The sequence below is a fragment of the Chrysoperla carnea genome, chromosome 5, assembly GCF_905475395.1.
Source record: "Chrysoperla carnea chromosome 5, inChrCarn1.1, whole genome shotgun sequence".
NCBI classification, from domain to species: domain Eukaryota; kingdom Metazoa; phylum Arthropoda; class Insecta; order Neuroptera; family Chrysopidae; genus Chrysoperla; species Chrysoperla carnea.
In genome coordinates, this window is record NC_058341.1 from 43,193,753 (window position 1) to 43,220,709 (window position 26,957).

The 26,957-nt window shown below is 29.3% G+C and overlaps 1 protein-coding gene across 1 annotated transcript in view; it reads left to right on the top strand.

The window, feature by feature from the left end:
- LOC123299894 (glutamate receptor ionotropic, kainate 2-like) overlaps positions 1-26,519 on the top strand; it is a 62,780-nt gene extending 36,261 nt beyond the window's left edge. Inside the window, exons 7-16 of the mRNA XM_044882299.1 lie at positions 17,777-17,982; positions 18,046-18,262; positions 18,364-18,448; positions 18,517-18,655; positions 18,715-18,852; positions 19,963-20,161; positions 23,269-23,500; positions 24,599-24,714; positions 25,954-26,103; positions 26,175-26,519. Coding sequence (XP_044738234.1) covers positions 17,777-17,982; positions 18,046-18,262; positions 18,364-18,448; positions 18,517-18,655; positions 18,715-18,852; positions 19,963-20,161; positions 23,269-23,500; positions 24,599-24,714; positions 25,954-26,103; positions 26,175-26,369 — 1,677 coding nt within the window. The 3' untranslated portion in view covers positions 26,370-26,519. The remainder of the gene's footprint in view (positions 1-17,776; positions 17,983-18,045; positions 18,263-18,363; positions 18,449-18,516; positions 18,656-18,714; positions 18,853-19,962; positions 20,162-23,268; positions 23,501-24,598; positions 24,715-25,953; positions 26,104-26,174) is intronic.
- Positions 26,520-26,957: the final 438 nt, after the last annotated feature.

Genomic DNA, 26,957 nt, shown 5'->3' on the forward strand with positions numbered 1-26,957 from the left:
GATAACTGATGAAAAATGAAACATATTTAAGACAATCCCTGTGAAAAATAAGTAAGAGAGAGTGTGTTTCCAGAGTTATAATGTGCATTTATGTGATTTTTAAGACCATTTTAAAAATATAACATGGAAATAGGCTACTATTATTCCTACAGAGAATGTACATTTTTTTAATTGAAGATACAAAACACCCATCAATAAGAAAGTTTCATATGCAGAACGGATCATTTTAATCTATTATGACTAAAAGCTCTTTTTTTAGTTCAACCAATCAAAAAATAAATTAAACAAAAGTTGCAATGTTCGATGAAGGACTTCATGTTCTGACATCATATTGAACCTAATTCTCCGAGTGGCTTTAATTGTCAGTTTAGATTCTTAAAGGTAAGAGACTGATATACAATTTAACTTAGAAAGTTGATCCAGATAAAAACTGACATTTTTTATTAAAAAATTTTTCGTAAATCGTTAGCTTTCGGAGGAAGTGCGACTTAAAAATATGTCTGTAATAATAAATTTAAGCCCAGGCAACTTTTCAAGATCATTTGAAGATCAACGTCAAATTACCTTGAAACTAGAAATTCAGGTCAGAGTTATTAAACACAGCCAAATGTCCTCTATTCCCTTGCCAACTTTTGGCTAAAACATTATTCTGTAGCTAGCGTGTTTTCATTAAATTATATGCAATAATGACTTATTTTTAAGTCGAGTACATCCTCCGAAAGCTGACTTTTTTCGAAAAAATGTTTGAAATCAATAAAAAATTAGTTTTTTTTTATGAAGATCAACTTTCTAATTTAAAGTGTGATTCTATTTCTGATCATTACTGTTACTTGGGTTAAGACCTAAATGAACTACTAAAGTAACCCGACGAAATAGATTCAATCTGACGTCAAAAAATAATGTCTCCAATTAACTGCAACTTTTATTTAACTTGTTTTTGATTGGTTAACTACAAAACGAGCTATTTGCCATAATATATTAAAATAATTCACCTTATATAGCGCATGATACAAGATTCCATGGACATGTACTTAGAATCACACCCTAATACATCTAAGAGTACCCTCGTCGATTTCATGATTGTATCTGACAGCATCGTTCCCTTGATTACAAAGTTGACATAATCATTAAAGCCCCTCCAAACATCTTCAAATGGCCATTTCATTGACTTGGGCTAAACAAGACTTTTTTTTTGACTCTTGCCACGTTAACCCATAAATGATTATTATAATAAGCCTCTAAGTATATGTCGATACGTTTTTACAAATTTTACCCTTTTACATTTAAAATGTACAGAAAACGTTTTACGTTTAAAATTGAAATATGGCGTAACAAAATACCCATCAATAAACATTAATTTAGGTTTCATGTTCAAGGGCAAAAAATTTTACTTTGAAATATGTCATCTTTGCTTGCGTTCTCGTAGTAAACTTTGCTTGCCAATTTGCACTAGAGACCTAGCTTTGTCTTTACATAATTTCTATCTCTTAGATTGCAGTACAAGTCAAGAAAATAATTCAAGATAAATTGTATCCGGTGTACTACACTTTATGCTTTTTGTTTTAGAAACTATAGTAACCATATAAAAGAAAGAATAAATTTTGTAATAATTTACTTACCCTTTTATTTCAAATATAAAATAATTAAAACACAATATCAATCACTTACGAACCCTTCAAGCGATAATTAAAATGTTTGAAGAAAACTCATCAAATACTTAAAAGATAAAATTTTCAAGGAAAATATGATTTTAATTAGAAAAGTTTTTAATTCTCTATCTTAAAAAAAATAATTTCGTTGCAATTGTACAAATGGATGTGTTTTTTTTTTGTCCTATAACAAAAATTTTTAAATAACTGTTTGTGTAAGCTGTACAAAGGAAATAGAATTTTTCTAATCAACATAAAAATGAATCTTTAAATTTTTCATTAAAATTTCTAAACATAATTTTTTTTTCATATTTTATAAAATACAGTGGTACTCATGTAATGTGATATCATGGAAAATAACTTTTCTGGTAGTAAAAAATTTTAGAAGCCTCGGCATATACGATCGTTTATATGATATCACTAGCGCTAGACCGCAACAAAGCATGTGATTGTCGAAAGAAGAAAATTATTACAATTTTGTTTATTATAAAAATTGAATTCGACTAATAGTACGTAATTGAGAAATTTGAATAAGAATCAAAACGCTTAATAGTGCTTCTTTATCTCGTTAATAGTAGATTGCATCAAAAAACTATAAAAAGAGTTGTTTTAGAATTTTTCACTCCTTATTCCGATGCTGTTTTAATGTCGTTGTTTATGGGCAGTCTGAGTAAAACAAGTGATAAAAAATCTACAAAGGGTATACGTTAACGGCAAAAAAAGACTACACGGCAAGAAATTTTTTGTGGATATCACTATGCCAGTATCGGTGTGAAGGCTATTATGTCTACTGTATTAAGGGAATTTTATTATTCTTGTAATTTATTTATTTTTATAAATTGTGGTTTATAGTTGTGGCCAATGCAATGTTCGTCAGGCCCATACTGATTGGTGATATCGCAACACTACTGGTGAATACTGGATTGCCCTATTCAATACTGTAATATTACTTAATTTCTATGCTATCGTAGATACTATAGTATCCGTTTCTATAACACACCAGCAATGTAGTTGATGCCATACATTTCTTACCGTGTAGAAGCTTCTTTTCAATAGTACTAGAACAAAACTACTGATAGCCGGTAACAAAACTTTCTGAAACGTCTCATTGAAAACATTTTATGGAAGATTTAAAATAAATTCATAAAAAATTCAAAGATGTGTAGAACTCCGGCGTTTTTCCCATCTGACATAACCTTAACGATATAGAACTTAATAAAATTTACCTACGGGTGTATTTCTCCTAATTTCTTAATCAATATAAGGAAAAGTCAATTTTTTATGTAAGTTAAAAAAAATGAAATTGACTTCAATGGGCTTTATTATTAATGGTCGCTTGGACTTTAAATGCCATTCCAGGTTTGTTTAATTGTTCTTTCGAAATCGCTGTTTGTGAAACTCAATGCATAGGTACTTTCACACATTCTGTGTATATTATACTGCTCATATGTAGATTTTTTATCCATATAATATCTACTATTAATATGAGAAAAGTATTTTCCACAGTAATTTACATTTCTATGTTTAGTTTAAATAAATTTAACCTGCAGAAAAAAAGCACCACTATTTTTGTTCTATATATAAAAAGAAATAAAAATTATAATTAAAAGTAAACAAATATAAAAAAACAGAGTTAAATTATATTCATAATATGGAAACGTAACATCCTGAACTTTTTCGGTGTGAAATTTTTACAAAACGAATTGCTTAAGTTTATACTTCCATTGCAGGAAACTTTTTACTTCTTCTCCTCTTTATGCTTATTTAAAATTGTATCCTGAATTTGCACAAGGATCGTAAATTGTAGCTAAATTTAAAATATAACAAGTGAAAACTAACAGTTGACAGAGTTAATTGTTGAAATACAATGTATAGACAGTGTACCAAAGTTTTGTTCATAGCATCAATATTTTTAAGCGTTACAAACAAGCGTTATAATGTGCCTTTTTATGTAAATAGAAATTGATAATGTGGGTGGATTTCACATATACATTTTTTGCTGTGTTAATTATTGTCAGAAGAAGGTTTGTATGAAAGAAAAAATTAAGGAAATTGAGCAAAACATAAGAAAAGTTGAGAAAAATATTAAATGCAATAAATGGTGGAAATGCATATAAATAATTACATAACTTATGTATTTATTTGCGCTCCCACCATATTTATCTAGAATTTTGAATATTATTGAGGAATTGTTTAATGTTGAATAGCATTCAGGTATTCTGAATAGGTAATAATTAGAGCTATATGCAAGCGCAGCGAGCTCCACTGCCAAAAGCTGTAGCCAGGCCAACGGGCGAAGGTCTGCCCGAGAGATAGTAGCAAAATTTGTGATTTGCGGGTGGGTTAAGCAGGAAGCGGGCTTGCACGTTGGCTTAACGCACTTTGCGGGCGGGCTCAGGATGGTAAAGCTATTAATGAACTGGAGCTGCAGGTTAATGAAGATTAATGAAGATTATCAATTGTGACAATGAAATAAATTGTAGGTGAAACAAAGTTCACCGGGTCATCTAGAAGTATCGATATTGAATTGTATATTTATAGTTAAGACAGGACAACCAAGTTTCTAACGCTTAGAAGTATTCGTGCTATAAACAATATTTTAGTATAAGTGTTCATAAAATCAACTAATGAGTCCATTTTCGTTTGTACGTAAACACGCTCGTCTGTCCGTAGAGTCCATGTTGAAAACCATTAGAGGTAGAGCAAAAAAGAGAAAGTGTGAGAGATTTTTTAAATACAAAAAAAAAATATTTTATCCAAAAAGTATTACGAAAAATGTTCAAAATATTCAAAACAAACGGGGGCCGGTAGACAAACTACAAACGTGTTAAACGTTAAACTTCTCTAATTTATTAAAAATAATGCAAGCCTTGATATTCAACCTTGTCCATACAGGATATTTCAACAATTAACAATTTAGTCGATTATTTATTTTCACTTGTTATATTATGATACGTATGTCGACAATGTCATCATTAACATGAATTATATAGTTGCAATTATTCTTCTATCGTTCTTTAGAAACGTTCATAGTGAAATTAATACTTAATACGGAAGTTAAAATCTTTTATATAAATTACATACAAATGTTGCATATAAATTTTTTTACAATAAAAATACAAAAAAATCTCCAAACAAACAAAACATTGAACTGTAAAACTATATGTGTGTGTGTCTAGCCATATCTGGAAATACAATAATGAAGGTCATTAGTGATAATTTATATTTTAATTATCCAAGATAGAAAATCTAATTAAAACTGTGCTAATAAAACCATATATACATAATACATATATAGATGATATTAAAATAAATATTCATGATTTATTTTTGTATGAGGATAATATCGTTTTATTTTAAAATGGACGTATTCCTTTACTAAAAATGTTACGTTTAACCTCGTTATAGTTCAAAGCAATGATAGCAGTAGCTAATGCGTCTATTGGTTGTGTGCGTCATGGTCATGGTAAGGACAATAAAATCGATACCAGCGCTTCCAGTGAAAAATTTTGGCATTAAAGGGGGCTGTTATTACTAATTTGCATTTTTTTACATGTTAATGTTATAGAAATGTCAAATTAAAAGTATTGTAAAACACGAATTAATTAAACTTAATGCATTAAAAATTGTGAAAATAAGAAATCAAATTGCACAAATATTATTTTTCAAATGTAAATTATCATAATTATTTATTTAAATTTGTGAGACAATAATATTAAATTTTCAATGTAAGTTTTAAATGCAATCCATACAATTATATATGCATCCATACAATTATATAATTAAAGTAGTATATCGTTACCATGGAAACGAAACTCACGCACGGATCGAATAAATATAGGCAAAAATAAAACGGTGAATTCAAAAATTTATGAAAATAAAGCAATAAAATTAATCGCAAAAAAATTGTCTTCCATTGTACACTACTTGGTAAATACTTGGTGGGAAATACATAGAGGTATAGGATAAAGAACGTTAGTCTGTAAGTGGATGCGATATGGAAAGCGAGAGAGAAGACTGCCAGTAAGTTCCCTTGTGTCCTTGTCTAATACGTATACTTATACTTACTAATACATATAATAAGTATATATTCACAAATGATTATGACAAGGACACAGGAGAACTCACTGACAGTCTTCTCTCTCATTCATCATATCGCATCCACTTACAAACTAGCAGAAAATAAAAATCATTAAAACCAAATTTGCCAATTTACGATTTTACAAATTGCCACGTAAGAAAATAAGGTTGTGATGTTTTACAGATAACAGAAATATTGATTAAAATCACCCAAAAGATCTTTGTATGAAAGTATTATTTCCAGATGAGCAGGAATTTTTTTTAAAATGAAAAATGCATTTTTGTTTTAAATTTTGTTTAAACGGTATGTGGAATATTGCATAATTATAATGGATTTTAGGCAAGCTGTGCATTAATCAAATGAACAATAATTATAATGAAGTGAAGAAGCATGCTGTGTCTTAACCAAATGCACAATGTATCAGGTCTTTGACCATTAAGTACATGGACTGAGCGTCAAACGATTTAAAGTGTACCAACATCTGAAGTAATTTCTTGGAGCAAATCCATCATGGCGGCGGTGTGGAAATGTCAAAATCAAGTATTGTTGTGATACTTGTTATTGTAGATTCGTAAGACAAAATGTAAAGTGATATGTGATATAAGTATTTCTTAAAGTAAAAAAGCCGAAAAAGTTCAGTGAAATCACAATGTTTTATGTAAAACATTTTGTGAAATAAAATATTGACATTCCATTTTGTTTTTTTTTTATAAATGTCCTGATATTCAGCGTGACTTTTTTTATAAATATCCCTATACTTTTAATAAATATATTTGTTTAATAATTGTCTCTAACTGACCCAAGCAATTATCTCAGATGTTGGCACATCCCTCACTATACGGAAGAATAGACGATGTTCAGTCTATGTACGTGATGGTCTAAGATTCAGGATATAATCTACCATGGAATGTCCCTAATAGCAAGTCAAAATACATAAGTCATTGTAAAATATCATCAAGAGAATACAGTCAAGTATATTTTAACAATTAAATGTGTTAAGTGTGAATCTACAATCTTTCAATTCTTCGAACATATAACTCATTCGGGTTATAATAAAATGGCGACGCAGTGTGGGCTGTTATATAATATTATAAATATAAATAATACATTATTTATAAAGAGATTGCATATTTCTGTTCTTTGAGATTAGAATTCAACGACTGACAATTGTATTCCACGTTCACAGGAATAAATTTTCAAATCCTCAATTTTCACGACTGATAATCATTTGCAGCAATACACAGAAATAACGATTATCTTCGCACGAACATTTTTGATCGATTATTCAGCCAAAAAATAACTAATAATGTAGCATTCTATAGGTGAAAGAATTTTTAAAATCGGTTAAGTAGTATATATTTTCATAATATGAAACTTACAGAATAAAATCAATATCTTCTCAAAATTTCAAACTTATATCATTGGTGATTTAGGCTGGACGTCGATATATCAGTCGCGACATTGCATATTCTCCTTTCAGATTATTTCCACCATTTGGAATGTTTCTGATTTTAAGGAGGAGACAAAAAGGATCATTTTGAAAAAAGATCATCAAAATCGGAGCTGTCATTGAGGACTCCCTAAGAACTGCTATTTTATGTATTCCTTTATCCGACTATAAGCATAATGCTGTATACAGTTTGCCACCCATTAAATAACATTTATGCTGCTATTTGCAAAAATTCTTAGAAATTTACAAATAATAAGAATTTGCTAATCATTTTAATTGTTTACTATCACTTTTATTTTTCTATTTTTAGAAGTTCTATAACGTACTTATCACTGCCATGGGTACTTGAAGTTGTATAGACAATTTTATATAATATGTATACGCAAATGCTCTATCATTAATATTTGTTTTAGTTAAAGCGAAACTAACTAGTAGTTAGTGTGGTTTGTTCATTTTAATGGTTTTATTAAATTGATAACTATTAATATCATTTATTCATAACGATATTACCTATTATATGTTTGTTATATTATAGGTATAGATAGTTTGAAATACCTATTTATTAGTTGTTGTACCTTTGGCTATTTCTAAACACACTTTATAAGTTTATAACAGTCACAATGTTCAAGCAAAAAAAAAAGCATAATTGACAGCCATCCAATAAATTACAATTGAAAAAACTGTAAGGGCGTGTTTGACAAGTTTTTTAGAAAATGTAAAACTTGACAAGGTCTGTTCAAGGTGCCTTATATATTGTATATTCTCAAATAATATAAAAATTTTAATAAAAAATACTTTTTAAGGGACAAGCTTTTATTGAACTAAAAAATAAAAAATAATTTTATCTATGAGTCACTCATACCCGACTATTAATAAAAGCTTGTGGCGCTCAATTTAAAATATCAAAAACGAATCGGTACGTCTCACCTACTCCACATGCCTAATTATTCTACGATTCATTCTTGATATCAAGCTTTTACAAATAGTCGGGTATGAGTGACTCATTGATAAAATTATGTTTTACTTTTTAGTACAATAAAAGCTTGTCCCTTAAAAAGTATTTTTCATTAAAATTTTGATATTATTTGCGAATATACAATATATAAGGCACCTTGAACATATATATATATATATATATATATATATATATATATATATATATGAAATATGGTGAAAGCGTTGGGAAAATCAGGACGCCACCTTACCATGCGTTGTCATTTAAACTAAATTTGCATGCAAAATTTCAGCTTAATCGGAAACCGGGAAGTGAATCAAATTTGACTTGCAAGATTTGATTGCAGACAGACAACGGGACAGGTCTACGGAAAAATGACTTAGCCAAAAGTTGTCAATAGAGAATATTCACCTATGTTTATATCTTTTACCTACAATTATCGAGAAACTTTAAGTGTATTTTCTTTCGATTAAGTGCAATAATGACATCTTTTGAAGTCACATTTCCTCCCAAAGCTACCGTTTTTCAAAAAAATGTTTAAGACAAAATTATTAGTTTTTTTTACGAGAATCAACTTTCTTACTTAAAGTGTTATTCTATCTCTTACCGTTTAGGATCTAAATTAGCTATTTAAGAAACCCAAAGTTCAATCTGATGTCAGAATATAATGTCACCCATCAAACTCTGCAACTTTTGATGACATTATTTTTTGAGTGGTTAATTACAAATCGAGAAATTTTCGGTGCATTGATTAAAATGGCGATATTGGAGACTCTGATCCGCAATATTGAATTTAGAAACCATTATCTTTCTGCAAATTTCAGTTATTCGCTAGTTTTATCTATAATATGGCTGCTAATGTGCCTGGCCAAAAGATCAATGTATTGATAATATGTTCTGGCAAAAATATGACTTAAATAAATAGATACCTACAGAAACAACTCATTCAAAGTTTTTCAAATTGTTGTGGTTATCACAGACGACTGTAGATATTTTTTGTTTGTAAGAAAATACAAATTTTTATTTGAACCTATCAGTAAATAACAAGTCCCTCATATAAAAACGTCGTCATGTGTTTTGAAGACTTGTATGTATAATGTATATGTGTTTAAAAGTATATAATATAGAATTTTATTAAAGGTATTTACTATTATATATACAAAAGTTTTAGTGCATATTTGAATTTTTATGAAGTTTAGTAGTTTTGATATCCAGGATGTAACTTCATAAACATATTTTAATAATTTTTATTTTAGAAAAATTTGTCAAGAGTTGGGACGTATCAAACTCTATGAGGTACAGAATATCTAGTTCATATTGATTAAAACACGACAAAATACACTATAATAAACTGGAGACATTAAAACAAAATTCCATGTCATTTGATACAAGTACGGTCAACATTAAGACGTCAAATAACTTAATCTTTATAATGTAAGCGATAGTCACCCTGCTGATCGTCAAGGCGTTGTCAATTTTAAGACGATCTCATTGAAGATCACTTTGATTTTGTTGTCATTTACAAAGAGCATCCACACCATACATTTTCAAAGGTTTTGAGTCACCAAATCGTTTAAAACAACCTACACACTGTTAAATACTTGCGGTTTATTTGAAGTTTCTTTTGTATTTTATGTTAAATAATGTGGTTTATTCACAGAGGCGGATTGAACAATTTTGCACCCGTAGGCAGTTTCAAAAATTACCGTAATCTAAATTTATCAATAAATACCTTTTTCCAGTTCTTTAGTTTCACTTTATTTTTTATTTCGCTACCTGTAAAATTGCGGGAACATCAGTTTTCTTAGTCACAAGAAGGCATCGTTACAACATATTTTTTCTATTTTGAACTTTCTTTAGTGTTCAAATAGATCAAATTGCCTTGACATGAATTTTTACTGTAAAAATTGTTGTACAATTCTTACCTCTTTCGAAGTTCAACCACAAGTCTGTATTATACTAGATATACTGAATGTTTCCCTATCAGATAAAGAAGAAGTAATGTCTTTGACTATTGAAAGTTCCAATGCTTGCTGCTCATTTTTCTCTTGCATAGTTTTCATTCTCATCAAGTTTTCTTTTGCAGAAATTATATGACTTAAACTGTCATGTATTTGAATAACCGTACAAATGTCAATATAAACGGACTGTATTTTTTTGCATTCTTACACAAATAGTTTTATGTTTCTCTAAAAACTTCTATGCGCGTACACCTTTGTAACCTCGCTCCGTGTAGGACCCTGTCCACTTTGCCTTATAGATAATCAGCCTCTGCTTATGCCCATAATTCAATCTAATTTGGTTTAAAAAAATTAAAATAATTAAAACACTTTGCAACATTTCACTAGTTTTTTATTTATTTGTGTTTAATTAAAAAATAATAACAAGAAATAACAGAGTAATATATGTTTCAACTTTTTTGAGGTCATAATCAAACGCTGCCTGATTTGAGATTAGTAATTCTCGTTCTATTTATCACAAGTTATCACACCTGAAACACAACATCAAAGGATTGTTCATGTATGGCTAGCTAATAAGCAATACTAAATTAAACCCTATTCAAAATTATCTACTTCTATTTTAAAGTAAAAGTTCGAATATGGATATTTCACACTTTAGAACATAAATTGGAACATACGTGTTTAAAGTTGGAAACTTAAGGCTGACGATACATATGATGTATGTTATTTAATAAAATGGTAGCTTACAAAAGCTGTCATTAAAATCATGAAAATATATCTTTCTATAACTGCTTCAAACCCTTAAATATTAATTATTTTATATTAACTGAGCTCGGTAGTTGTAAAATAGTCGCTTTCTATGCAAGAGGTACCTAAATAGAAGCCTAGGCACTTGGAAAAAAAAAATTTTTAATGTTATAAAAATTCATAAAATTAATTATCTTAATATTTCTGTAAAGTTATTCGAAAATAAATTATCGTTTAAATGTTTTTCTACAACTTACTTTATCAAAAAAATTTTCGATTTTCGTAGGTTCAGTTTCCAGTTTTATTTGTTTTCTTTCGATGAGTTTTAGCAAAAAGTTCCACGAGATAAAAAATGCTTAGAATAGCCCAAAATATAAGATTAAATTGTACTGCTTTCTCAAATTTCATGATTTTAAAAAGACTTAGCTTGGGTAAATTTTTAAGCACGTGCGCATGGTAAAAACATACTTACTTATTAATATGACTTTGATCTACAAACTCATAAACTCACCAATAGAAAGTCATGTTGTTCCATACAGTTGCAACCTTAAATGCTTCATTTCTTACAGTAACTAGGAATGAGTATCTAGCTTAGAATAAAGCACTAAATACATTCCGAATTTTAACGGAATAAATGAAAGAATATAAATCCAGAAAAATCTAGCTTTGATGATATTTTAATGAAAAATAAAGTTTAAAAATCCAACTACTACAAAATTTTATGATAAATAAAATTGTCATTGCAGCCAGGGGAATACTAAGATTAGAAAGTGTTCCAAAGAACGGTCTCCCAACTGTAATAACAATTTTATTTATCATAACAATTAAAATGTTTGCTTGTTTCATACCTTTCAGAGCGTGATTTTTTAGAAACCTAGAGTAGATTTTTTGCATAAAACTTTACCAAGAAAGTTCCAAGGATTTTTCGGGATTTCTATTCCTTAACTTATGTCATCAAAATGTTGTATAATTTGTGTTTTCTTCTCAACTAGATAATTATTAATATCCTAGTACACAGAAGATCTTGTAATCGATCCGAAAATTATTAGCCAAATTTTTAAGGAAAAGTTTGTGTGAACCTACGCACTTTATGAATGTGTGTTCACGGGTTCGAAATTGATGATGTGAACATAAGGATCGCACACACATGAACAGCTTGTTTACTTATTCAAACAGAGAAAGTGTGAATAATAATAGAATCTAAAATACTTTCGTGTTGTAAACATATTTTATTGAAGCAAATTGATCCTTGGCCTTACAGTAATTAAATGGCATTGGCAAGCAGTCTTTTCTAACTCTACATGTGTAGCTTCTAAAACAAAGTACGAGTGTATACATATAAATGCAATGACAGAAACTGCAACAAACTTAATAAATTGTCTATTTAAAATGATCCCAAAAGCATTTACAATTTGTAACATTACGTTTGATGTCACACCACTAGTTTAAAATTGTTTTATTCGTTTAATATATGGATATAGAGTGTCTGGCAGAAAAGTGTCCGATTTTAAAAATACTGTAAAAAATTTCATCAATTGTTTAGAATTTTCTGTTGAATCATTTAAGATAAATTATCAGTACATAGTCGGTGTGGTACTGAATCGTGTGAGTGCGACCCCTGTAGTCCACACGATTAACTTTCTAGAGGGGGGAAAAGCATTAAAAAAAAAGCCTTCTTAGCCTTCATAGATTATTCTTCGAACATGTACTGCAGCTTATGCTAGAACGATCATTATCTCCATAGATAAATGATGTCTTTAATCCACTTTGAGGTTCTGTTTATTCAGTTTTTTCAAGTTATTTTATTACCATTAAAAAACTTCATAGCATACGTAGACACACAAACTCAGATATCACATTGAAAAGATTTTATTCGGATATTGCGGCCTTGAAACTGCAGAAATATGTAAAACTGGAGATTTTCAAAATCGGTCCCATTACATTAACTTCCCCTGGGAAGTTAAAAAATTAATACTGAAAAAATTAAATTCGTTTTTAAGTACATTTAGCTAATTGAGTAAAAGTATATTTAGTTATGTGTGCCTGCCTGTGTCTCCTTGTGTCAGTGGCATCTTAGCTACTATTAACCAAGTTTCAGTTTTTAATATAATTTAATGGAGATTGTTCTTAGCTTTTTTTTAATAAAATCGGTTCAGTTTGGAGAGAGCTAAAAGGAGGAAATCGCATTTGTCGGGGATTTTTGGATTTTTTAAATTTTACTTGTTTTCTTATTAACTCCAATACCATGTTAAAACAGAAGTAGGTATTTTTCCAGGTAATTCTTGAAGTTTTTAGTGCTGCAATATCTGTCACAGTGTAAGTGCAAGGCTAGTGTATAAATTGCTCCATTATAACTCAATATTTGACATAAAAAATGTGAAAAACTTTACTTATTATAATATTGACAAAACACAACAAAAATTGTTAAAAAATACAATCAGCATTTAATTTTGAGAATTAAGTTTTTTATAAAGATGATTAAAAAATAATTTTCGAATTGTTTTTAAAATCGCACACTTCATTAGCCACCTTATATTTTCTGTATCCATATATTTCATGTTCGGATTTAAGCCTTTATATGGTGAAAACACTTATGTCGATATAAACAATAGTCGTATTAGATAGGTATACATATATTAATTTTAGCTTTGCAAATACTGTTAAATGAATTGTTCAAAGTAATAGTTGTTTAATGAAATTTTATATTGAATATGGCGAACTGTTTCGACAAACAGATTTAAATTTTCTCATTTAATGAATTCGACCTCGATTTCGATAATGCGTCAGTTTAATATTTAATATATTTTGAAAACGTACTAGATAAAATTTTAAATACCTACCTTTAAATTTTCTACCGTGTAAATATATATCAAATATATTTAGGAAACAACATTCGCTCAAAAACGGATAATAACAGTTTTTACAGTTAAAATGAACGTGCAAAAATCACCATACTAATAATGACTACTTGGTAGTCGAAATATGTATTTATATTATACAAAAAATGATCAAGAAAACGGGGCAAAAATCGAAAGTTATTTCGTGTAAAGATTTGCTTAAAACATTGACCACAAAAATCTTTAACAAATAAATTTCATTGTAAGAAACATGATAAAGCCCGGAGAAAGAATATTTTGTTTCACAGAATATTTTCAGATGTTACAACGAGTGGCTAGAACCTTCTAGCGTATACTTCACTTTTACACGTACCAGAACTTTGCTTTTTTGTATATTTTGCATTTAAACACTTTCAACTCCTTCATCTTCCAAAACGGGAATTGCAATTTACTCACTCCATCGAAACAGAGGTCTCACGTATTTTAAAGACTATCAGAAATGGCAGACAAGGTTTGAAACAAGTTAGTTGCATTCTTAGTGAGTAGAATTTCTGCATAAATTTCTATAAATGGATATCAAACCTACATACTATATGTCAACAAAGCTGTCATTTATGACATATTTAGTATCGATTGTACTTCTAATTTTTTTAAATTTATTGAAAAATTTCATCACTGGTAGATTACTAAATGACCAATGCGCTCATTTTTCGTGATGAAGAAATTCGCTAGAAAGTGCCTTCACACCGGCAATTTTTCACATCCTTAAATAATTATGTGATATTTTAAGGACAATTTTAACTAATAATAAATTGAACTAAAATCTAGACACTTACAAATAAATTCCTTGAAAATCTGCTTGTTTTTTATCTTTAAACCCTTCTACAAAAAAACTATACTTTTTTGTTTTTATTTTATAAAAGCCACCGTTTTCATATAAAAATCATAAAATACTTTTAAGATTTGTATATAGGTATCTTAAACAAACAAAGAGGGTATAAGGTATAAGAATATGGAGCAAAATACTTCTATGCTTTTACCATTAAATCTCTTAACATAGGATGATAGAAAAGCTTATAGAAAAGGCTCAAACTATATTGATGGTGTAGAAAATAGTATAATCAAGTCTGTTTGAAACTATCGTACATAGGGATTGTAAGAATTTTAACAAAGCTGAAGGAATAATTATTGTAATTACTTTATAACCCTCGACTAAAAAAAAAGAGTTTTCCAAGTTTATTGTGTCATCGTAGCTCCTAAAGAGATGAACCCATTTTGCTTTTATTTTTTTAAAGGATAATTTGATCGAGAGTGTTCTTAGCTCTGTTTTAAATTCGAGTTAAGGGTACCTTACCTGAAATCAACTAAAAAAGTGGCGATGATCTTTAATCGGCTGAGTAGATTTTCTTAAAACATAGCTAAGAACACTTTTGGTAAAATTTTTTTGAAACGAAAAAAATCAAAATTGGTTCATCCGTTTAGCAGCTATGATGCCACAAACGAATCGATCTGTCCTGGTTTTGAACCAGGAGTTTCTTTAAAACTATAATATATATGTTATTGTATTGTTCCCACGATATTGGTAATTGATGATTGAATTCTTTTTAGACACGTATAGAAAATGTTGAATATGAGTGCTTGGAAAAATAATTTGGAAAAACCAACAAATGTGTACCTGCTGACTTGAGAACCTCCTTCTTTTGGGTCGGTTGAAAGTGAAGTGGATCTAATTTTTGTCTAAAGGTCTTTCTTCTCAAAACCATGTGGACAGTAGAAGTATTAAGTAGAGGTTACTATTTACTACAAACCCTTACCCTATAAGATCTTAGATAAATAGAAGATACTCTATAGTCTATATTAAAGAATATAAAATCTTGTCTTCAACAAAAAAACAACGTACATACACAAGTACCTAGACGACTAGAACATGTAAATTCGATCATAAAAATTCAACAAATGTAATAAACACAGTTTATCTGCACCTGGAACCATGTTTATTACAATCATATTATTTATATTTAATTGCTTAAAATATGAGAACGTATTATAAACTGACTATAGATTTTATTTTGTCTTAGACCAATAGCAAGGTTTGCAAATTAGCGGTGCGATTATCATTCTCCTTTAGATTATTACGAAATTTAACCTATAACCTGATCGTCATACTGCAAAAAATGGCAGGGAAGTGTTGTATCAGTGCTTCCGTCAGAGTAACGAGCTTGATTCCCGCCGTCACAACAAAAATTAATTTAACTAGTATGCTATATGCATGAATGAGGTGTACTCAGTCTCTCCATATAAATGAGTAAACGAAATAATCTGCGGAAAAGATGGAAAAGCACTTACTGGGTTTCACAATGAGTCTCTGGCCTCCGAGTGAGTGTCGGCACTGCTGAACACTCCTTTCAACTTGCCTACCAACAAAAATTTTAAATCTAAGAGAAAATACGTGAAAATACACAATTGACTGAGTTATTTGTTGAATTACCCTATATAAACAGTGTTGAAGATAAATTGGCTGCCATTTTTCCCCAAAAATAACTTAAAAAATTTCTTTTCGTTTTTTGGAACTTGTATGCTTGGAAATGAATTTTCAAACAAAAAATGTTTTCCTGAAAAGTGACTTCTTTGATCCCCTTAATATTATCGGATGGGTTCAGTATGAAATTAGAACCAATCGACTTACTGTTTAAAGCAACTTACAAGCTTTCAACTCTCCATGTTTTACAGTTTTGGCGTAAATGAAAAATAAATGTTTTTTGCCCTAATTTGGACTCTCGCGAGAAAACAAACATATTTACCAAAAAATGTTTCAAACAAAAGTTGTTTACTTTTTTATAAGAAACCGGTTTTACATTTAGATAGTTTTTTTTAAGTCTGGCTCTTGCTGTATTCTGATGCTGCTTTGTCTGTAGTACAAAACTAACTTTAACCACAAAAATTTATGTCTGAATTATATTTTAAATTATTATAATCCTTTGTTTTTGTTGCTGCATATATTTTGTGTTTATAAGATTTTCTTCTATTTTATTCAAATATAATAGAAAAAGTTTTTGAAATGAATTTACAAGAAAGGTTTATTGTGATTTCAAAAATACAGACACGTGGTAAATTTTAAATTGATCCAAAGACTTAAAATAGATTATTATGCTTCTTTCTTTTTGCACTTTTTCTTCTGTCTTCTTTGAAGCTTATGGTGCAATTTATATTTTCCATGAAAAAAAGTCTTATCAAATTATAAACAGTAGATCAAATTTATATACCATATTAAATTATAAAGAACTACTTTAATTTTTGTTTTTTAAAACTAAACTCGCTTGGTTTGCCAGAAAAGCAGGACGCGGCATTATATAGTCACTGAAAATACTTCGATAAGGATAGATGAGATAAAAATGCCATATAGTTTGTGAATTCCCCGCTAAACTACGACTGGTGTATAATATGTACCACACTCTTAGCAATAAGCAAAGGGAAACCGAAGCATTATGCCGAATAAAAGGAGTCTAAAAATAATATCAACTAAACTTTATTAGATAGGCACCAAGACCAAAAGAAGACTAATGTGACTTTTTTTATCTTACACATTTGAATCTTGCTCTTTGTCTTAAACATTAGTCTTGGCCCGTTTATAATTAACTGCTTCTGTCTAGCATACTTGGTGTACTTTGATCGAGCTCTTACAGATGTGAAAGACCAAACAAAACTTGCAAGATCAACACCAACGAGTAAGACAAAGATGCTTAGCCCATAACACTGAATTCGTTAGACTAGGATAATCAAATACAGTTTTGGCTTTGATCTTGGTCTTGGCCGCGCTCATCACTAAAAGTTATTTGTAATTTTGTTTAACTTTAATTTTATTACCTTTTAAAGTATGCAAATTTCGCCCAGAATCTCATAATCTTGTAGTTCACTACAATCAAATGCGACAGCTCAAATTCAAAGTGAATTTTGTCTTTAGTTTTGTATGAGTGTTACGATTGCGTATATATTGGAACGGTAGAAGAAATTTTTTTTGCAAACTTCTAAGTCAGATTCAACTACCCAAGAAACCATAAAAAATCTGTAGTTTTAAGTTAAAATTCATATATTTTAGGTTCAACTGGATGATGGATTAACAGGTCCGATTCAGTTTGATGAAAATGGACGTAGAACGGTATTTACATTAGAATTTGTTGAACTCGTAGCAGAGGGCTTCAAACAAATTTCTACATGGGATCCTATTCATCATGTTATTAATAATAAGACATATGATGAGACACTAGCTCAGTACAGTGCTGCGATACGAAATAAAACCTTTAGGTAAACCGCATTAACAGAGTAATAAGATAAACCGCCTTTGTTTTAAATTGATTTCCATTACAGAGTTGCATCAAGACTTGGAGCACCATATTTTATGATGGCAAACGAAAGTGCTGAAGGAAATGCTAGATATCGTGGCTACGTCATGGATTTAATTGATGAAATTGCTAGACATATTGGATTTAAATATGAATTTTATTTAGTACCCGACGGTAACTATGGTAGCTACGATAAAGCAAAAAAGAAATGGGATGGACTTATAAAAGAGCTGTTAGACAGAGTAAGTATCAAATAGGAATAGCTATAACATCTTTACTATAATCTCAATCGAATTCAATTCTCTCAGCAGGTTTTTATTTATAACTTATTAATCGGTTTCAGAATGCAGATCTTGCTGTATGTGATTTGACGATAACCTTTGATAGACGATCTGCAGTTGATTTTACTATGCCTTTTATGACAATAGGTTTGTACATGAATTTAAATATCTGACGAAAATTATGATATAATGTAGCAACTATTTATATTTTACAGGAATTAGCATTTTATTTAGAAAACCAATTCCAAAACCACCAGCACTTTTCTCTTTCATGGCTCCCTTGTCCTTTGGTGTGTGGGTATATACAGCAACTGCATTTTTAGGCGTTTCATTCTTCTTATACATAATTGCCAGGTAGGCAAAAAATTATAAAGGAATGTATATAAATTATTATAAAATAACTGTTTTTTCAGAATGTGTCCTAAAGATTGGGAAAATCCTCACCCATGTAATCCGGAACCCGAAGAATTAGAAAATATATGGTGCTTAAAAAATTGTATTTGGCTGTCATTGGGGTCTTTCATGTGTCAAGGGTGTGATCTGTTACCAAAGTAAGATTCTTAGAATAAAAAAGCAAATAGAAATAATTCTTGAAAGAAGCTTAGCACTGTAAAGGCAGTTAAAGAGGGTGTAAAAATTATCTTTTTAACTAATTGACTTGACGAACTAGGGTTGTGAATAATATAAAATAAATGTGTTCTCCGATTTTTTGTTTGTTTATAATATGGAGATATATATTTATACCGTTTTCAACCGCCATTACATTTCTATCTATGGCTCCTTGGAGTCGCGAGTTATATTTATTTCCACAAACAAAACCTCTCTACAATTAATTTATACAATTTGAAAATTTGTAGAAAACAGTTTTCAAATTAAAACGCTAAAAATTATCCTGGAATAAAAACATTATTTTTATCAGTTTTCTAATAGGCGCTATGATTTAAAAATTGAGCTCTGAAAGATTTTGAGAAAAACTTTTTTTTCATGGCGCCCAGAAAATAATTTAATATAATTTGTTTTATTTATCTAAAAAGAAGGCTTTATAATCATTTTATTCGACAAAAATATTAAGTCTATTTAATTCGCCTCAACAACATCTTAAACAACGACAATTCTTATCAAATTATAATATTTTTGATGGAGAAATTGATATATTTCTTATTCATTTACCTGGATATGAAAGTGAACTATACAAAATTTAAAAAAACCCCCGAAAAATTTTTTGGGTACAAAACCCTAAACTCGCACTTGAAAAATATCTAAGAACACTCTTCATTAAATTACCTTTTTCTTAGAGCCTTCTCCAAACTGGACCGATTTTCATGATCATGGCCTATTTTTTAGTTGTTCCGGGTACGGGACCCTTAACTCCCACTTGAAACATAGCTAAGAACACTCTCCATTCAACAAAGTTTCTAGGCGCTACGATGTCACAGACAGACATTGTGGCCAAATTTATTACACTCATTTTTTTGTTTCGGGGGTTTGAAATAACAAAAAATACATTTATTGATAACCTTGTCGCTAATTGAAAAGCTTGCTGACATTTTCTTGAACTTTCCTCCAGGCTCATACATAATGAAGTCAACTAATTTTGGAATTAAACGACTTATTTTTGACTTAATAGGTAATAAAATCTCTTTATTTATTTATTTTGAAAGGGGCTCATCAACTCGTATCGCAACAGCTTGTTGGTGGTTTTTTGCGTTAATTGTAACGCAATCGTATTGTGCTAACTTAACCGCTTTTTTGACCAATGAACGTATGGATAGTTCATTTTCATCAGCTGAAGAATTAGCCAAACAAACTAAAGTAAAATATGGAGTTGTAGCGGGAGGTTCCACAGGAAATTTCTTCAGAGTAAGTTCTAATTAATTTTATTTATAGATTTTTTATTTATTATTAAATTTTCTTCCATTTATATAGATTTTAAATAAAATTATTTTTTGAGGATTTATAAAAAAAAAAAGAAAAGAGAATAAAATAAATAAAATTCAACCAAATATTTGTACGCGTTAATATGCTAGAAATTATCTCTGTTCCACCCCCAAAGATTACTTATCTAATGCTTCAAACTCGACACGTGTAAAATATAAGTACGAATAAAAGAAATTGGTGTTAATACAAATATTTCTAGGATGGTTAGAAAATTCATTTATATAACCTGTCAGATGGGTAAAATACAATCCGCTGTACACTTTAAATAATTAAAACTGAACTCATCAGAATTGTCAAAATTAATAAAATCAAAAATCTAATAAATTCAATCATCTACGTAAGGTACCTCGTAATTACCGAATTCAGGCAACTCAATGATACAGAAAATATAATTTAGGGATCCTATACAAAACCTAATTCTAGTCGCATGATGAGAGATTTGCTCACCCGTTCTGCACATGCATCAAATATTTCGTGCGTTCGTTATTTCGAGTTCGTATTTCAAAAAGTGAATGATTTTAGAACAAAAATCAAAATTATCATAATCAAATCCAATAAAAATACTATAAATATTCATTAAATTAATTATTTGCGTATTCAAAATTCAATTTTATAAATAAAACAAATATATTTCTAGGATATGTACCAGGAAGAATTCTTCCAATAAAAATTATAATATCAATAAATCATTAAAAAAAAGTTACTTAACACAACGTCATATGTATTTATTAAACTTAAAATAAATTAATAGTTATTCATTATTGTCACTAAAATTATTACACAATAAAATTTTATGCCATTTCAATATTTTGGACAAATAAATTTCAACGATTTATACCGTATAGAGCCGAACAGCAACTAACGAAAGTACACGTACAGGCCCGAAAATTTCGTTTTGTTTACATTATGAAGGGCTTGTAAATTTTAAAAACTGCAGTTAGGTTGAAAAAATCTAAAAAATTCTTAGTTTGAAAATAAATGAAATTATATGACGATAGAAAAAAATTCAACTGCTTACACCATTTGAACAGTAAAAGTCATTTATATTTTAAATCGAGCGTGAGCAAAATGACGGGAATGGATTAAAGGACAAATCAAATGAAACTTACAAATACTTGAATGTGTACATCATAAATTAATAAAAAATCAAACTTCTTAAATTGCAAAAATTTGATTCTTAGACACCATGTATTCAATTTTTTATTACAAAAGATGTGAATTTTAAGGTTCCTAAAATACCTTCCCAATAATAATATTTAACTCACCTACGGTAGAGGTACAAACAAGATTTTTTCCTTGAGCAATCTGAATTCATTTGCTTGAACATCTTTTTTATAATTGGCTCATTTTTTTTTAATTTCAATGTACGTATTTTCTGTGCATGGACTTTACATTATGGTGCGGTAACAACATATAAAGTTACTTAAAGATATTATTATTTATTATCCACAACATCATTTGAAACAACCTTTTCTTTTCATTTAGTAAAAATACATCAATGTCAAAATGTTGAACGATTACTACATTCATATATATTTAGCTGAAGACGGACTTATTATTGTTATTATTATTATAGATATTATGAAAATTTAACACCAAACCTATTGAAATTTTTTTTAAGAAATCAATTCATGAAAATCTAGACAAATATTTTGTTTCTCTAAACCAAATTTTCGAATTTTTCCAAAAGGTTACTATGCAGTTCTGGAGTTCAATACTAGAAAGATTTTATGAGCTTTCTTAATGGTTGATTGATTAAGTAGTTATTTGTTAGCATATTTCGTCTTTCTATTAGTAGCGCAATGACGCAAGCTTAAACTTAAATATTGAATGGCGGAAATGAGCGGTGCTCTAATACAGGTGTGCCGAACCGATTTTAACCCTATATGGGTTGATTTTTCGGCTTTTTAAATATTTCTTGATATATTCTTTCTGACGTTAATATTGATTTAAATAGATAAGCTTACCGGTATACAGATAGGTTATACAAATATACATTTGCACATCTGACACCGTTCTTTCAAGATTATTTTAATCAGAATTATGATTATTACGTATTGGGTTAACCATTTTTCTTGTTCCAAACACATAATAATACATTTACAAATTGGTTCGAATTATTCAATTATGCGTAAAGCAAATATTAAGTATTATAATAATGTATCCATACTATACGTCGTTCACGGAAACTTTCTAAGGCTTAGAATATACACACCGTTGCGACTTTTTGGTGGTTATTATTCGTGGATACATTAGTTGCAGTACTCTTATTTGTTAAAAGCATAATTGAATGATTCGAACCAACTTACAGTGTGAAAACTCACGTTTTCAATGAAATGAATAGATGTATAAGGTTTAACAGCGATATATAAAATTGTATAACTTGTAAAAAATATTAGTTATTTTTAATCAACTTGGTTCTTTAAAATTCATTTAGACTAGTTTTTTAATCAAGCGACCTCTATTAGCCAAAATGTTGTCCTTTTGCTACGTTTTGGTCCACTTTTTGCGCATGCAATGACGTTTCATGGATCCCGTGTGAATTCTCTCTATGATTCTCGTCAGTCATCATATTTGTTTAAAAAAAATCATGGTCTGTGTCAACCATTCGACTGTTTGATGAAGACTGTTTGATCGTCACGCTGACGATCTAACAGTTTCCTGCGTTCAACAAAATTTTACCCCAAACTACGAACAGTGGTGTTATACTATGACTGTTGACAACGATATTTCCCACGATATACACGTTGAGTTAACACAGCCGAACGACTATTTTCAAATTTCGATACGTTGGTTCGATGTGATGTGATTCATAGTTAAAATTGTACTGAATTGAAGTTTCAAAAACATGTCTAATCAACTCATCATGTTGACAAATGTCAAAATTATTTAATGTTTACATACCGATATAAATTATGGCGCACGCTGTAGATCTTATAAATATTGCCGGACAAGGTGCTAAATGTGATTATGCACACAACGAATTGTAAATGCAAATGAAATATATTCAATTTTAAATGTATTTCTAGGATTCAAACCATTCTACTTATCAGAAAATGTGGTCCACAATGGAATCAACACGTCCATCAGTTTTCTTAAAAAATAATAATGAAGGCATTGAACGTGTAAAAAATGCTGAAGGTAACTTTGCATTCTTCATGGAATCTTCGTCAATTGAATACGTGACACAACGGCAATGTGAGCTCACAATGGTTGGTGGTAAACTGGATTCGAAAGGTTATGGGATTGCAATGCCATTCAGTAAGTGGTTATTCTTATACAAAGTGTTTATCATGGAAGGTTACCCAATTTTAATTTCTCCAGATTAATATTTCTTCAGAGAAAGCATTTTTGTAACAAATAATGTAAATTAAACAGGCTTTATTTTCCAGGGGAATATCTCATCCTATCCTTGAAGTTGATCTTTCTGTTATAGTAAACTGTTGTTTTTATTATAAGAAAATGATTGACAGAATGGTGTCTCAGTTGGCTCAAAATGGAATTTTAATTGTACAATTTTTCGACTCTTTTGAGACTTATAACATCCTTTCCTTTGTTTGAAATCGAATAATTTGACTTGTACAAAGTTGACGTTTTTATTTGAGCGACGATTAAAGCCAGTCATCTTTTGTTCTTATCAAACTTATATTTGTCAAAACTCCAAATAGCTACAAAAAAACAATCAATAATTTTGCTTTATTGCTGGATCCTGGCTTAATAAATGTGAACCAATTGTTAATGCCACGACCGACCCAAGATGACTGTCCAATAAAAATGAAATAAAGCTGATATACAATAACACCCTGTACAAATGTGTATCAAAAATATTTTAAATTGATTTAATAGTAATATTCTGATTTTTTAAACGATTTTATCTTTTTCTATTAGTATTCCGTACCGCAATATGAAAATATTTTCATGGGCAATGTATGTAAATACAAAATTATATTTATTCGTTGTGTGCAGAGTACGTGGAGGGGACAACTTAATCCATTGCAGCGTTGCTCTCTTATAAAATTTTCAATAAATCACTTGTTTTTAAATGAAGATAGAATTAAATTTTCAATGTAAACCATATATTCAAACCATGGGCTTATATGTTCATCCACAAAATTATATTACTAAATAGTGTATCTTTACCAAGGAAACTTCTGAAATGAAACTCATCCATGGTCGCCAAAAATTAAAAAAAAACAACAAAAAAAACGATAATGGACGATTTTTGTCTAGGTGTGATGGTCATAAAAGCCTTTCGGTCATATAAACCATGTATTACGATTGGCAAAGTCCATTAATTAAATCGTTTATATTTTTTGCTGTAAGATTTTACTACTCAAGAAATTATTATTTTTTATTCAGATTCACCATATCGAACACAAATCAGTAAAACAGTTTTGAAATTACAAGAGGAAGGAAAATTATCTCTATTGAAAAAGAAATGGTGGGAGGAAATGGATGTAGTTGAAAAATGTGGGGTAATTATTTTTTTAATGTACTGCAAATTGATTGAAGAGTTATATTGAACCAAATAAATTTTTTTTTAAACTTTCTTTTCTCTATCAATAGTAAATAGCTTTCCCAGGTTTTTATAGAACCTGAAACTCATTTAAAAAAATTGGTTTTTGTATTTCACATCTTAACCGTCAAAATTTCCGAATTTTAAGTTATATTCAAAAATAATTTTTTTATCATTTTAATTTTTTTAATCTGATACCATCCTAGATACCTACTTCATTTAAACGATACCTGACACAGAACACAAGTTAGTCTAGATACCAAATTTATTTATTAACTTCCTAGTATGAGATGTTATTGTAATGGTCTGAAAAGAATTTCATAAAATTCGGTCGAATCCTTTCGAGTCGGTCGATCTCGTATATTTATATAGCGTGTTCTGTTATTGACTGCAGAAACCCAGCTTATCAAAATAAACTCACCAAGAGCCTTAAAAAAACGATTTTCCAAATTTGTATGTGAGGCCTAATTTGGGAGATACGGGTATTGGTTCATTCACTGGCTATCATTCGATAACCAGTTTTCAATGATAATCAATAGACATCAGTAGGTTTCATTTAATAATATTGAACTATGGAAGGGATTTTAAAATAAGTATAAAATAAGTAAATTGGATTTAGTCAAATTATCCTACTTTTTATAATTTTATTGTATTATAAATATTATTGTGAGCATTATAGTAAACAAACAAATCACGCCCATATGGGCATGGTATGTTCATTTGCGTTCAATAAAATAATGTTTACTCATATTAATATTTGTTTTCTGTCAATAATATAATAAAAATATAAAAAGTGCGATAATTTGACTAAATCCAATTTAATCATTTTATAACTTTTTTTAAATCCCTCCCATAGTTGAATATTATTAAATGAAACCTACTCAAGTCTATTGATTATCATTTGCTACTGGTTCTCGAATGATAGTCAGTAAATGAAAAAATTTATCAATTTTTTCATATCCGTATCTCCCAAATTTGATATCAGATCCAAATTTGGAAGAGTTTTTTGATGAGCTAATTTTGGTAAACTGGGTTTTTTGCAGTCAATAACAGAACACCCTGTATACTGGAAGCTATTCGTGTTTATCTCAAGGGTTGCTCCTGATTCATGATGGCTTGTATAATGCATAATTTTTTTATGAGATAATTTCCATGTCAATGAGATACAAAATTATATTCATTGAAACTATTGTTTTAGGGAGATAAAAAAGATGACACTGCAAATGAGATGGGTTTCTCACAAGTTGCTGGTGTATTTGTACTATTAATAGCTGGTTGCTCAACTGCATTTTTAATATCAATTCTGGAATTTTTATGGAATGTACGAAAAGTAGCCGTTGAAAATAAGGTATCTTCTTATAATGACTACATTTTTCAACCTCGCATTACGTAAATATTATAAATTTTATTTTTTTTCAGTTAACTTATACGCAGGCTTTAAATTCAGAATTTAAGTTTGCTATACAAATCTTCAATAAATCCAAACCTGTAAAAGCTTATGCATCCGAATCAAGTTCCGATGGTGATAATCGAAGTATTGCTGCAAGTATGTTACGTGGTGCATCGTCATTTTTACGTTTAGATGCAATGTTTGAAAAAGAAAATCGTTTGTAAAATATTGTTTGTAAAACAGAATTTAATATTATTTATATAAATGTGCTTACTTTAGCCTACAAGGTGTTATTTTTTTATTATTAAAAACTGCGGTTTCATATCTTGATAGCAAACAATTTTATAAATTTAAAAGAGTAAGATAATTAATTCAACATTATTTCAAAACTATAATTAAAGAGAATTGAAAAAAATACACTCGAATCCGTACTTGGATTCATGTCAAGTCATTATTTTTTTTTCAATTCTCTTTAATTAAGATTACTAGACAAGATATTTGTCATTATTTAGTTTACGCTGTATGTATCATACTAAAAACATCAATTATAATCGAAGACACCATGATGTAAATAAATACCGTATGCATGATTAAAAGTTAACAAAAAACAAAAAGTAATCAAAATTATAAATTAACGCCAGTTGTGAATTTGCGAATTTTTACAATAAGTAACCATTAGAAAAAATAAAAACTGCAGATGAAGTCCAGAAATAGAATTCTTGTAGATGAAGAGTTTTTAAAATATTTTATACCTTACGACTATTTACTTTTCTTTTTTTAACTTTCTGTTTTTGTATTATCCTCGTTTCCTT